This window comes from Formica exsecta, unplaced genomic scaffold, assembly GCF_003651465.1.
Source record: "Formica exsecta isolate Colony F162 unplaced genomic scaffold, ASM365146v1 scaffold2, whole genome shotgun sequence".
NCBI classification, from domain to species: domain Eukaryota; kingdom Metazoa; phylum Arthropoda; class Insecta; order Hymenoptera; family Formicidae; genus Formica; species Formica exsecta.
Window position 1 is genome coordinate 2,496,131 of NW_021849297.1, and position 14,697 is coordinate 2,510,827.

General features: G+C 34.6%; 1 protein-coding gene across 1 annotated transcript in view; it reads left to right on the top strand.

Moving 5' to 3' along the window:
• The window catches only part of LOC115234308, a 164,360-nt gene that overhangs the window by 76,916 nt on the left and 72,747 nt on the right, over window positions 1–14,697 (top strand). Inside the window, exons 4-9 of the mRNA XM_029805292.1 lie at window positions 2,427–2,701; window positions 3,923–4,161; window positions 4,807–5,021; window positions 5,867–6,122; window positions 7,643–7,897; window positions 9,396–9,526. Coding sequence (XP_029661152.1) covers window positions 2,427–2,701; window positions 3,923–4,161; window positions 4,807–5,021; window positions 5,867–6,122; window positions 7,643–7,897; window positions 9,396–9,526 — 1,371 coding nt within the window. The remainder of the gene's footprint in view (window positions 1–2,426; window positions 2,702–3,922; window positions 4,162–4,806; window positions 5,022–5,866; window positions 6,123–7,642; window positions 7,898–9,395; window positions 9,527–14,697) is intronic.

A 14,697-nucleotide genomic window follows, 5' to 3' on the forward strand; every position in this document is an offset into this window, starting at 1 on the left:
GCATGTATGTATGTATGTATTAAATTAAAATTTGATAACAGACTTTTTCAATGGATTATATTATCATTAAAAAACTTGGTCAATAGTTTAAATTTGACAGATTTCTTAATAAAGTTGAAGTCAATTTCTCTTTCGTGATTATGTCGAAGATGATCAATATTTAGCACAACTTTCCAATGTTTTATACTACATGTCTTTATATTAAGTACTTAGAAAAAAAAACTTGTTTTATTTTTCTTTTACTTCAAAACTTATCTTATTAATTCTTTTGGGCGTTAGAAAGCAGTTACTTTTATGCCCAGTTTTTCTAGGACGCGAGATCTTAACGAGACACTCTTAACTTTAATTGGAATCGTCTGTTACTCATATTTACTTCTATTCTTATAAAATATATATATATTGCTGGAAAAATATTGTTTTGAGAAATAATAATAATATCGTTAAAGAACAACAGCACAAAAAAATATACATTATGTCATTAATGATTCACGATGATGCGTTTTGAATTTGGCTAGTCAAATAAAAGTAAATGAATTAACTATAATTTATCATAGCAATATTTAATTTGCGTAAATAGTAATAATTACATCTTAATTAGAGTCGAGCAAACGCGCCTTTTCCGGACACTCAAAATAAAAGGTGTTATTGAATGTAAATTCGTGAGTTTGTTCGCCGTCGGCTCTTATTCGACGAAATTTCTCGCTGCTTGTTTTGCACAGTGTCATTTTACATCGCATTAACGGGAAAATAACAGAGGGGAGTAATGATGAGAACACCGGCGCAGATTTTCTTGCGATCGTTTTTCTTCCCCGCGTCTTAATGGAGGACGTCAGACGCGCGCGCAAGATTATTTGCGAGACAGGCTCGAAGAGCAGGAATCTCTGGAGTGGTATTTCTGGAGTAACACTTCGTTGTTTATGTACAAACGGTCATGTATTTTTATTCGTCTTTATTTGATTATTATTTAATTATTCTTCTCCTTCTTATTTTCCTCCGCCTCAAAGGAGCCTCTTTGTCATCGCTTATTTATAAGCCTCCATTGTGCTAATCAATTTGTAATGACATTATTTAAAATTAGAGCCAAGAAAACGGAGAATCTTACATGTCTCGTGTTGATTCACGAAATTAATCTCTTCGTATTTATAGCGCTTAGATATCGCTAATGTCGTTCGTTCAACTTTAACATTCTCCATGTGATAGTAGATATTGTATAATCATACTAACGTAATCACACAAAGAACGAAGATTCGAGAAATCGTGTTGATTAAAAAACAAATCGCGGTTCGGAGTTTGTGTAGAAAGAAAATTGTCTGCAGATGCGCGATAATTTTTCTCGCCGGGACTTATTCTCAGTTAAATGGATTCGCAAGATGACAGGAGTGAAACGTGAGCTTGCTCTGCTCGGATTTTGCGCCTCTTATCATGTCACGTTTCGTTACTATCTAACAAAAGTGGATGAGCCGTAATCTCGCGAGAAGCAAGAAAGCGGGACTCGTCCCGTTGTAGTCCTTTTGACATTGCAGTGTCATAACGCACAAAGATAATGCCAGGGTGGCCCGATCTTCTTGCGAAACTTGCTTATTCCTGCTCACATTTCCCGACATTCGCAGTATTGACCTTGAATTCATGCACCAAATTGGCATTATTTTTTACATAATATTTTTTATATATTACGCATTTGATAGAGAATAATATGAAGATGATAGGGGAAAAGATTGCATTACGAGACTTAAGAGAATCTCCCCCCTTCCCCTCTATTATAATATTTTTACTGAAATCAAATCTAAAGAACCGAGTCTTTGAAAAGAAGCTTTTTATTTCTTATATTTCGCACACCAGTCTCTTTTTGCATCTCATAAATATCGTACGTTATCTGCGCCTCATTAGACAGGAAATTCTACCCGACTGCAGTAGAATCTTTCTCGTACTGTAAACGTCATCACATCCACAGGTGGTACCGACACATGAATGTTCATTACTATTTTTCCGAGCAGAAATATCACTTTACTGTAAATACTCGTAACATTATTGCAGATACAAGAGTATTATGTATCTAATATATATATCTAATTACTTATAAATAATTATACAGTTCATTATTAGTGTACGCAATAATAAGCAATAGTATACGTATCTTTACATCACGAATTTTTAAAGGCTTCTGGAAAAGTTATGCGATGTATTCGCACTACGAAGAGATTAGTCTCATCAATCATCGCGAAACATTTAAAAATCTCTGTTCTCATGTATTTGATTATAAATCTAATACCTATGGATGGATGCGAATTGCAAGTATTGCGTGAAATCGCAAAGTGGTATATTTGGAAAAAAAATAAAAAAAATAAAAAGAATCATTGGCAAACCTTTATAGATTGGATTAAAAAAGAATTGTCATTTATACACTATTTCTTTTGTTGATGTTACAGGCGTCATCAGTGGCGGTGTGAGACATCGTCTGAGCGGCGGCTCTGCGTCCGCCCTGAGCTGCGGGGGCGAAAAGTATCGAGACATTAAAGGCGGAAGGACCGGCGACGGTCGAGCCGGAGGCGGTGGCAGGGAGAAGGAGGATGACACCAAGAGCGCGGAGAACGTGTCCAGGGGAGTTTTACCCTCGAGGCAGAGCCTCTTGGACCTCGTCAGCGGTAAATTCATGGGCCGACAAACACCTACCCACCACTACTACCACCAGCAGCAGCAGCAGGTTGGTTACCCGCGATTTTACGTGGGTAAAATATTCTTTTTGCTAGCATACTCGCCGGAAGAAAATATCCTAGCGAGGACACTTTGCGCGCGCATTGAGCGCTCGATATTGGTCCACGAATATCTCTGCCCGCGAATCTGATTTTTAGCGAATAATTTTGCAATTCCAGAAAATTGGATCTCTTTCACTACGCTACTTCTCGCTCGTTATATTTCAACTTTTTTTGTTGCAAAAAATACAGAGTTTAAAATTTTTAGTATGTTTTTAAATAGCCATTACACGTATTCTCTTTCTTGAGCACATTTTTTAATTATAGAATTTCAAGAGAGAAAACATTAAAAAGTTGTCGAAAAATTTAGTTTTAAAATCTGATAAATAAATTCTATATTCATCTTTTAAAAAGAATTGTTGGAAGAATGCAATGGCTGCGGACAAAGTTGTTATATATCTAACGCTACAAAACGAGATAGACAAAACGAGAAAGAATAGAGGACAGTGAAAGAATGAGAAAATGGAGGAAACATTTTTTTAACTCGGGTTTTATCAGCTTAATATTTTAGTCGAGATTATAATAGCAAAGTAACCGTATTGTATTTGTTTTCGCGAAAAGAGTCATACACGTATCCGGGCTTACCGCGACAGGCGCGCTTAATTCGACGAACTATTCGACGTGAAAAAAAATTTGCAAGAACAATCTCGCAAGCGGATAACAACGTTCGCAGTATTCGCTCCGTCCAGTATGCATGACAACCGCATGGTAGCCATACCTCGATGGCTCGGATATTGCATGAATAAACTAGTGCGGAAAATATGTGTGCTACGAGAATTTTCGCGATATATGAAAAACAACCGGAACGGTTGCATACGTTTGTACGTACAGTCAATGGTTAAATAAAGTACAATGGATATATGTGTTAATCAATCGACATTGTTGAGCATTTTTGGTCATGCGAGAAACAGCAAAAAATATTTACCAATGAAAATAAGTATGAAAAAATAATTGTATTATGGTTAATCTTTATCGATTAAAAAAAAGTATTTTTCACATTTTTACAATATATTTACGCTGCATATTTATACAGTGTATTTATACCGTATATCTATATACATATAAAAGACGGAAAGAAAAATCTACGTAGATCGCATGTAGCATTTTTATGCGCGCACCATCTGTATCTATGAGATAACGTCGTGATGCTTTGTGCATCCTAATTGGTGCAGGTATATTCTGTGTCGCAGCGATACTTCAGTTCGTCACGTGACTCGCTTCAAGGAGGATACGTGAACCGGGGTGCAAGCGAGCTTGATCTAAGCCGCAAGCCGAGAAGAAGGGACCACCTGAGGGGCAGATTCAAGCTGCCGTATACAGTTGCGCTCACGCCTTCGCGTGACCAATCGCACCTGCACACACCGGCGTCGGTCAATCATCTCAGCAACGCCAGCTGCAACGGCACCGAAACGTGAGTATTTTATTGGCAAGCAATCACGAACGATTGATAGAGAATATTTCAATTATCGTAGAATATCAATTTTCGTTATATATTCTCAATATAGCTATTCTTTTCTGTATCTCGATAACGAAAAAAACGGATATTCGCGGAAAAATTCAATTTGATGCTAATTCCCTTCTTTATGGGAAGCCATTTCCGCAATGAAAATTCAAGAAAATGAATATAACGAAGAAATCTGCGTAGAGTAAAGGATCATAAATATTCAAGCGACTTCTTGGAGTTGATACTGGATGACGTTTTCTGCGTTTTATTAAAGAGTGCTTAATTGTAGCGCTAGGGCTTTCTTTAATTAGAAATATCTACAGGGGGCACAGAATCATCAGAGCAATGCAAAATTGCGAGATAGTTCTTGTGTAAACGATGGAAATCTTTTTTTTTAATTTAGCAAAACCAAAACCGCAGTATATACAAAATTGTATCGACTTTTTCCAGTTGCCGCGAATATTCGATATTTTCAACATCGTAATTATTCACATTGATACGCGAATTTTTGCGTACAGTGCGAGTAATAACGAAAAAATGAATAAATGCACATAATCGCGTTCAATGACAAAAGCAATTCATCAGCGCACGTTCGCTGAATTATTATCTCAGGAGATACACCGCGCAGCAACAGCAACAGCAACGCGGTAGTAGAGGCTTTCCTGGGCAACCTGGATCGAGGAATTTTCGCACGGGTGCGCCAAATTGGTCCTTCATCTTCGATCCTGCGGGACGCCTCTGCTACTATTGGTCAATGGTGGTTTCCCTTGCCTTTCTTTACAACTTCTGGGTGATCATCTATAGATTTGCCTTTCAGGAGATCAATGGTTAGTCCATGCGCTCATGATTTATTTCAATTTCCACGCTCGTAAAAGCATTTTATATTTTATCAGTACGTTCTATAAGATCCAGAGAAATTGAGGATTCAAACTTCAAAAGGCACATTAGTATATCTTCTTGCAAAATTGATTGAACCATGAAAGTGAGGCATATACTTTAGAGATTTAATTTTTATATTGATTATTACATGCTAGGGTTTTCTGAATTCCAATATATTTTAATATAGAATAAAAAATGAAACTCTTTAAATATGAAATTATTAAATTACGTTGTAATAATTCGTGCTTTGATTTATTCATGTAAGAGCATTTTTTAATGAATAGCTTTTAATAATACTTTACGTATCCGAGAGTTTTGAGGAATTTTATTAAATGAAATAGATTTTTGTTAAAACGCTCACAAGTTTAATGTCTTCTTTAATTGAACATCAAAGCAAGCGCTAGCATAATTTATAAAACAATGCATAAAACAATGCATAAAACAATGCATAAAATTAAACAAAAAATAAAGGCAACGCTGCAATATTTCACATATGCAGAATGTTACAGAAGCTGCCTTTTTCCAATCACAAATATAGAAAGCCAGACTAATAATAACAGCAATCAATACGGAGGCATCAATAGCTTTCGACTGATAATTTGATTATAAGCGATTGAAAATGGAAAGATTTTATCTTTTGGGAATATAGGTATGCAATTTTTACAAGAGAGAAAAACATTTCAAAATAGATAATTTTTAATTTTTAAGAAAAAATTATTAAGCTCTTTGTAATTAAAAGTTAACACGTATGTTGTTCATATTAAAATGGGCATTCTATTGCTTGCGAATGCAGGAGAGACTCGTTGGGTGTGGTTCTGCCTGGACTACTTCTCGGATTTTTTATACGTGCTCGACATAATATTTCACATTCGAACGGGATACTTGGAAGACGGTGTGCTGCAAACCGACGCCACGAAATTGAGAAACCATTACACGAACAGCACCACGTTTTACATAGACATCCTGTGCCTGCTGCCCCTCGACTTTTTATACTTATCTATAGGATTTAACAGTATGCTGCGAAGTTTTAGACTCGTAAAAATTTACCGGTAACTATCATTCAATCCTCTATCTTTTACACTAACTTATTAATTATATAAAACGATAAACTTAAATGACAAGTTTATCGTAATATTTTGTGCAATATATTTTATTCATTGCATTTATTTTGATATATAATATCATATTCTTTTATGACATGAGAATTATAAATTTGATGCATGATGCATGATATTCGGAATAGAAATTGATTTTTGACGCGAAATTGAGTGGAGTGCAACGAATTGAATATTTTTTAAAAACAATATCTTTTATATCACTAGTGATTTTCGCGCGAAAAATTTGCTTTCAACGATTAAGATATATCGATCGGTGAGGATCGAGTAAAGAGTCATTATTGCTATTTTCTTGCTTCATCCTCGACCCGATCGTAATTGGTTTTGGATTTATAAGTACGAAAGTTTAGATTTCTGCTCGACAAACACCGGGACTTGTTTAAACTAAGCCGAGATTGAAAAGGATTGCGAAAGTTTGTGTGTAAAGTCACAATAACGCGCTGCTGATTTTTCGCACATGAATGCTTACATTCTGGAACAAACATCGATGATCTAGAAATATCGCAAAAATGCACGATGAATAAATATTGTGTCTCAATGTTATCGCTCCTCAGTAGAAATACGGCGCGCGAGAGAATATAACACGGCTTTTCCTGTATCTCCGACCCAAGAATTACGCATCGGTGACTTATCGACAAACTCTGTCAAATCTGATTTCGTCGAAAACAATGAACCATCAGTCGAAACACGTCCATGTTCTCATTTATTCCTAAATGTGCGTGTCATTCTCATTTAACGTCGACATTGGACGCGATATGTGTATTAAGCAAACGGAACTCGGAATCAGATGACCGTATTTAATGATAAATGGTGGCAGTGAGAACATGGACCACGTAGTATGAACGCATTTAGAAGAGTAATGATACAAAGGGTCGGAAAAAAGAAATAGAGAAAACTACGACAAATATCATTGAAGATTTAGTAACATAATTATTTCTTTAATAATACGATTTTTCTTTTGATAATTTCGTAAAACTTAATCTTTATTTTATACTGAGAGAACATTCGGTAGATTAAGAGAAAGAGAGAAAGAGAGATCGTCAAGTATACAGATAAAATTAAATATAGTAAAACTTGTACACTTTACGCTTCAGTGTTTTTCTCTCTTCCAGTGTTCTTCCATAGTTCATACTATAAATCATTGATCGCAATCGTTTCAATCGCTGCATCGCGCTACGCTATAAATCATGAAATTGTGCGAGTCGCGCGTCAATACGACGGAAACTCGCCGCATTCGAAAATAATAAATAAAAAGACAGAGGTACATATTTTAACCTGTTGATGACTGGATTCTTTGTTATATACGCGAAGATAAAAAATGAACGAACATTCATTGCGCTCCACGTGATTCTCACCTCGCGAAACGTTGTAAAAGGAATTCCGAAATTTATGACGCCCCGACCGCCGGAATTTCCACCAATTTTCTCGACCCGCTTTCTCCGTCTCTGACGCAGGTTTTGGGCGTTCATGGACAGGACCGAGCGACACACAAACTACCCGAATTTGTTTCGCTCCACCTCCTTGATACATTATTTACTGGTGATCTTTCACTGGAACGGGTGCCTCTATCACATTATTTATAAGAACAACGGCTTCGGCAGTAAGAACTGGGTGTTCAACGATTCCGAGACGGCAGACGTTGTCAAGCAATATCTGCAGAGCTACTACTGGTGTACTCTTGCCCTAACGACCATCGGTGATCTGCCCAGGTATTTATTCATTTATTTATACGCTTATGTTATATGTGTATATACAGGATATACAAGCTTGAAAAAGAATTTACTACATTATTAATACAATCATATCAATCTTTCTCATTGCATGAAGAACCTCATGAAAATGGTATTCGCACAATTTTATTTATTTAAGTAAATTTATTTTATTCATACTGTTCTACTTTTATACAACGAAATTTATTATATTCCATATTATTTATTATATTGTATAAAATATGAAATATGTAACATGATATATGTTAAATTCGTTTTGTGCTGGATCTAGAAACAAGGAAATTTTATTATGTTAACATCGCACATATTAAACATTAATTTGATATCATAAACCCTCCCCGGCTTTTATATAAATCCCACGATTTTCATTTTTTTCGGAAAACGTTGCTGAAACTCATGGGAGTAACTTTTACACTATTATGATATGCACTATTCTCAAATCGATATGCATATGGATTACAGTAAAAACAGTATCAGTATACGCAGCCACGAGGTTATTGAAATAACAATTTTTTTTATTTTTCATACCATGTTCACGCTCCTAGTGTGATGTTCCCACGAGGCTCTGGGATCATTAACTAAATATAACATTTCGCGCGTATTCTCGCAGTCACGTAATGACGTTCCAAATTCAGTTTTCAATAAAAGATAAATCGTCGCTGTTCTGTTTTAACGCTGCAATACCTACACCTTATAAAGTAGATTGCTTTTACAAAAATCGATGACAATGTGTGTCAAATATCTAAAATCTAAACCATCAAAAATAAAAAAAAGATATCAAATCGCTAGAGAAACAAACGAACAAACGGTAATAAAATTGATGAATTTTTGGCGATATTTAGTTCCTGCGATACAGCATCGAAAATACATCACGATATTACATATTATCATGATTCTCTTTAATAACGTTCATTTTTATTTTGCGTATATATATGCCGTTTCTGAATTTGTCATATTTTATGTTTGAAACCAGCGACATATTTTAATTGCGTGGATATTTATTGGTGTAGCATGAACATTCGAAATCATTATTTCTCACATTAGCTGATTGGAATCAAGCAAGAATTGCATAAAAGAAAAACTAAAAAGCATCAGCAAACAAAATGCGAGTAAATAAATCGATATTTTTGTTAGCGCACTTAAAATAGAGGAATTTACATGAAAGGAAAAGAAAATATTGGCGACATTTCAATGTATTTATTGGACAAAAAATTTCCATTTGTAAGCAGTTTTCATTCCCTACTTGGTTCGAAACGACTACGGTGAATAAATAATTAATGAAGGTATAAAGTGCCATTTTATTGCATTGTTAAAGGAACGTATTTTTATTCTACTCTATGTGTTCAGTATATACTTAAAAATATTTGCGTAAAATGGTCATTTTACCTAAAAGTGGTTTGTGTGAAAATTGTGGAAGCAGAAAACGCACACATTAGTTGAAAATGTTAATAAATATTTTTTCTATTTTCATTTTCAGACCGAGGAGTAAAGGCGAATATCTCTTTGTGATTGGTCAGCTGTTCTTTGGTCTGCTATTATTCGCAACGGTGCTGGGTCACGTCGCAAACATCGTCACTTCCGTCAGTGCGGCACGAAAGGAGTTTCAGGGTGAGTCAGGTTCAAATTCCTCGCATGCATCTCTTTCACATTAGCTTACTAGCCGTACTTTAACTTTCCGAGCGAAATTTATTCGACGAAAGCAAAGTAAGATCGGTCACCGTTTTTTTTTTTTTTCATGTCACAAGCAGCGTCGATTTTATTATGACGCATTCGAATCCTGATCGTATTCCATAACATTTTATTCCGATCCTGCCAGATCGAAAAAGCAAAAAGAAAACTCACGAAGATATTCATCTCCTGGCTCGTGACTATAAATAATTCGGCACACGTGATACGCTTTACGGCGCGCGAAACGAGATTTATGATTTTCATTCGACACGTAAAACAAGTCACACGATAGTTTGCTAAGTTCATATGCTACGTTTGTACGACGGCGGCAATTATTCATCCAAAGTGCTCGAATAAGATGAATCAGAGCGCAAAGTATGACTGGATTTAGCGCGCGTGTTAATCCAGTTTCTATTTTCAAAGCTTACGAGCTAACTTGGTATAACAGATACGACTAGAAGGAGTTACATGAATATGAGAAAACAATGTCTATATCATTATATGAAATATAAATACAATGAAGAGATGTCTAAAATTCGCGGGGAAATAGTTCACTTAATACATTTTTTTTTTAAATATTTGTCTTTTGGCACAAATGTGAAACAATAACGTAAATAACTTAAATCTTCGTGCAATTGAATCAGTTTTTACAATACATTTTTTGTATTTTTTGAAATATACAGCAAAATATGGCTTTATATGTTTATCCCTTCGCCGCGCGTCCCAAATCGTTCAAATTATTTTGACTTGGCAAACCGCTATCGAAGGACCTCGCCCTTCCGTGCCGTTCCATCGCGCAAAGGGCCATGATAAATAACTGCATTTTCAATTAACATGGGAGCGGGAAATGGACACTTCGTTCCGCGCCCGAGATCCGTTTTAATTGCGTCGCTCGCAGTTTCGCCGCGTTCGCATTTCCGCCCTTACACCTTCGTTATTTCACGACTCACCGGGCCGCACTCTGCGCGCTGCTTTCTGCAAAATGCGCGATTCGGTGGTGCATTTTTGGCACAAAAGCGGGAGAGAGAGAGAGAGAGAAAGAGAGTGCGCGCTCGGCGTAATGACGAACCGAGAGCATTCGCGTTTTTCACTTGTATCTTTTAATCTGTTGACATTTTTTCACTCTTCTTCTCTACCATACATATTTTCCTTATAATTCTTTCTTAAATAGTAAATCGCGTAAATGCGCTTATTTTTGTTTAGACATGTTCACGATCGTAATAATCAGTTTATTTAAACGTACAAAATAATTAATGCAATAAGACTGTGTGAGAATACTGCAATACTATTTTCTCACATGTTATTATATATATATTAGATTGTATTCATTTTATTGCAGTAATTATTTTATTATACAAACTAAAATACATAAAGAATTACGAGACATCGCCTAGATTGATGATTAATTGATGTTTGAATCAATCAGACACACATATATTATTCGAAAAATAATAATGAAAAGCTTCAATCGATTATTTATTGTGAAATTTACGATCTTAGTTGAACGCATGCGGATAGCGTATAAATGGCGTTCGCAGGATTAACGTTAATCGAATTTAAGCGAGTGCTCCTGGATTAACGCGACTTTCCATTAAACGCGATGCATCCTGTTACAACGATAACAATCGATGCTTGTAATTTCCCTTGGCATTGTATCGCCCGCCAAAAATATGAAAGATATAACCGAGAGTTTCTTTAATTGTATATATATCACACCGGGTACGCTTCTTACAACATTGTTCGATTACGATAAAGTATAGGATATTTATTAGGATATTTTGCAATATTATTTTAAAGTTTTATATCTTCTATCTGATTATAAGAAAATAAGCCTCTATCTGGATTTTTCATTCTCAAAATAAGACATTTAGTGAAATTTAATTTGATATATTAATCAATATTTTATTTGTTATATACTACTAAAGCGTATGGATTTCGTTTGTACATTGTATTTCTTTTTTTCTAATAGATTCGGCGTAAAATAATGTTTTGTTTCTTTAAGAATAAATATCGCTTCTTTTACACAGGCGCTTTTTAAAAATATATATCTTACTTTTTGAGAAAACGCACATATATACATATACTATATATATATATATCTTGATAGCGAAAGATAAAAATCGTGAAAATAGCATTTGTTACAATTACGACTTCTACCTCGCCGATTAAGATCCTCTTTAGAGGATTTGTAAGTCCCTTGACCCTTGTGCAGCAAGGAAAACTGACAGGATCGTTAAGTGACGGGATATTTAATAACGGTCTTCGGGGTTCCTTGAGGAAGCAGAGTGCGGACTTACATTATCTCCATATTTGTGAAAAATTTACTTGACATGATTTAAAAATTTAGTGAAAATTTACGATTGCAAAAATCACGTTAATTTTAGCTGTAATACTCATTTCTCTTTAATATAGATATCAATGTTAAACAATAGCCTTAAAACTATAAATTATATTGTTATAGAATGGATGCATATATAAAATCTCATTGCGTCGTATAAGTATGTAGCAATTCCTTATCTCTTCATATTACAAAATTTAATGGAAATGTCAATCACACAACATTCCATAAAGAAAAATTAAATTTTTCTATGCGAGAAAAGAACTACATTGGATTTTCATTGTACTTTGAATCTTTATAGTGACAAAGTGGCAAAATGCCACAAAACAATAACAATTTGCAAAGGAATTATATACTCGATAATTACCTGTCTATCGATAAATATTATTACTTATTGCAACATTGTTTATTACTGCAACATCAATAATGCATAGTTGCATCACAAACAAGTAAAAGCAAGCAAAAGGAAAACATATAACTTTCTGTGATCACTGTTGCTAAACACATAAAGAACATCTTTTATTATTGACTAAGAATACTGAAAACTGCAACAATCATAAACATGAACACACGCGTCTGATATCTTTAAAAAAATTATTAATTAACACGGTATAAATTTAATTTAAATTGTTGCAGTATCAGATTTGCATGTATTACTTGACCTATTTACTTTGCCGATAAGATGTCAATATTGATTAACTTCCGCATAATTCCGAAGTGAAGTACATTAATTTAACATTAATTTCGCGAGAGATTTATATGTCATGTGTGATTTTCCGCTGACAAGTAATTATTATCTTACTTCTCTTATTTCTGTATGCTCGAATTTATTTGATATAAAATTTTTAATATTTCTGTCAAACAGATCATTTTTCAATTGCATGCTTATACGATAATTCTATTCTCTTTAATATTATCTTATATAAAGTAAGCAGTTAAATTCAGAAATAAAAAGTAGGATATTAAAAATATTTAAGAAAAAAGGGAAATATATATAAACTTAATATTTTTAGAACTTTAAATTTATATCAAGTCAAATCGATCAACATAATTGACAGTGGTAGTGATATTGAATTTACTGAGATAGTCATACATTATCTACATAATCTAACAATTTTTCTCATATAGATTTACACATACTTGTGAAGAGAAAGTTACTGATACCCGGGGAAAAAATCATAAAAGTAGTTTTCTAGTACATTGGAAACAATATTATACAGAAATAATGAAATAATGAAAATGTTACGATAAAAGTTTTAGAAACCACTTTTATGAGTTCGATCGACGCATTAAAATATGAAGAAGGAAACTGCAATCGAATTTAAAAAGAGGAGAATACAATTTGGCATAAATTTCACTGATAAGTCACTATAAAAGCAAATAAAGCGATATTACCATTATCAAATCTTCTTACGCACATATCCTCTTTACGGACCACTGTAAATTAGTTTAGATTTGATGCGCTCTAGAGGGGATTTTTATTTACAATGTAAAACGAAATTGCGAAATGAGAATTAATATTATAAATTAAATTTATAGTATTCTCCATAGGATTCGCGGAAATATAAAATACAGGACGATGGGATGGTAATGACCCCCGGCGCTCTTTACTTTTATAATTTTCTCCGCGGAATTAAACTACTTCCGGTGGGAACGTCGGTGATTAAATATGAAATGCAATAGAATTTCTTCTAATTTCGCACTCGCGTTCATCTTCAGCTACGGGATATCTCGTTACGCGCAGCACGAAATCGTTATTGCCCTGGCGCACTTGCTGTACAACAAGCGTAGATTTATCAGATTACTTATAGAAAAAGAAAAAAAAATTATTTCGTCCGTAAAAAAATAAAAAATACATGAATAAGGCGGAATAAAATGTAATACCACAGACTTCTATATATTATACCTAGATTGATAACATGGCTATGTCTTATATGATGACATGTGAAACAAGGGAAACTATTTACAATTGGGCAAATTGGAAGTGTATATATAATGTATATGTAAGTGTAAAAATGCAAGTGTGTATTAACCCAACCTGGCTTCACCTGTCACATAGCAGTCTAGGTATAATATATAGAAGTCTGTGTGTAATACATTTATACATTTATGTAGTGAAATATCTCATCAAAACAGCCTACTAATAAATAGCGTAAAATTAAACTAATCTTTGCTATATAGCATATAGGTGTGTATAGTATTCTTGATGAAGAAGAAGTAATGTGCTTCGTGAATGAGAAACTCGCGAAAATAATTCGTCAAGCTCTATTTACAGCGCCGTCGGTGTAAATGCGCTGTCAACAATTTATCTCTGAAAGCAGCTACGGTTATTCGAAAAGTTTTCTAATTTGCCAGAACTACGACAGAATGTGTTCGCTGTGCTTCTTCTTACAATTGGCCATCATTAAGCGGTTATAGGTACGTCGATGAGTTCGTAGGAGTTTATACGCCGGATACTCGTGACGATTTAGATACTGCACGAATATTGTCCGTCCCCCATGGACTATCGGCGCAAAACTCTCGTGATTTTAGTCAACCATATAGCCGACCGTGTTCGCGGAGTTCACTTTTAATTGCCCGTCGTTAAATAGTTCATTAGCGTGTTACGCGCTGAGGGTTAATTGAAAATAACGATGCATAGCGAGTCCTCGTTAACGCGAGCATGGATGGTCGTTCAAAAGGGATGTGTTTAAAACTTCTGAAACACGCTTATCGATTCTCTTCTTACAACTTCCCTATCGCGAAATACTTATGTAAGGACATGAAGGGAAAG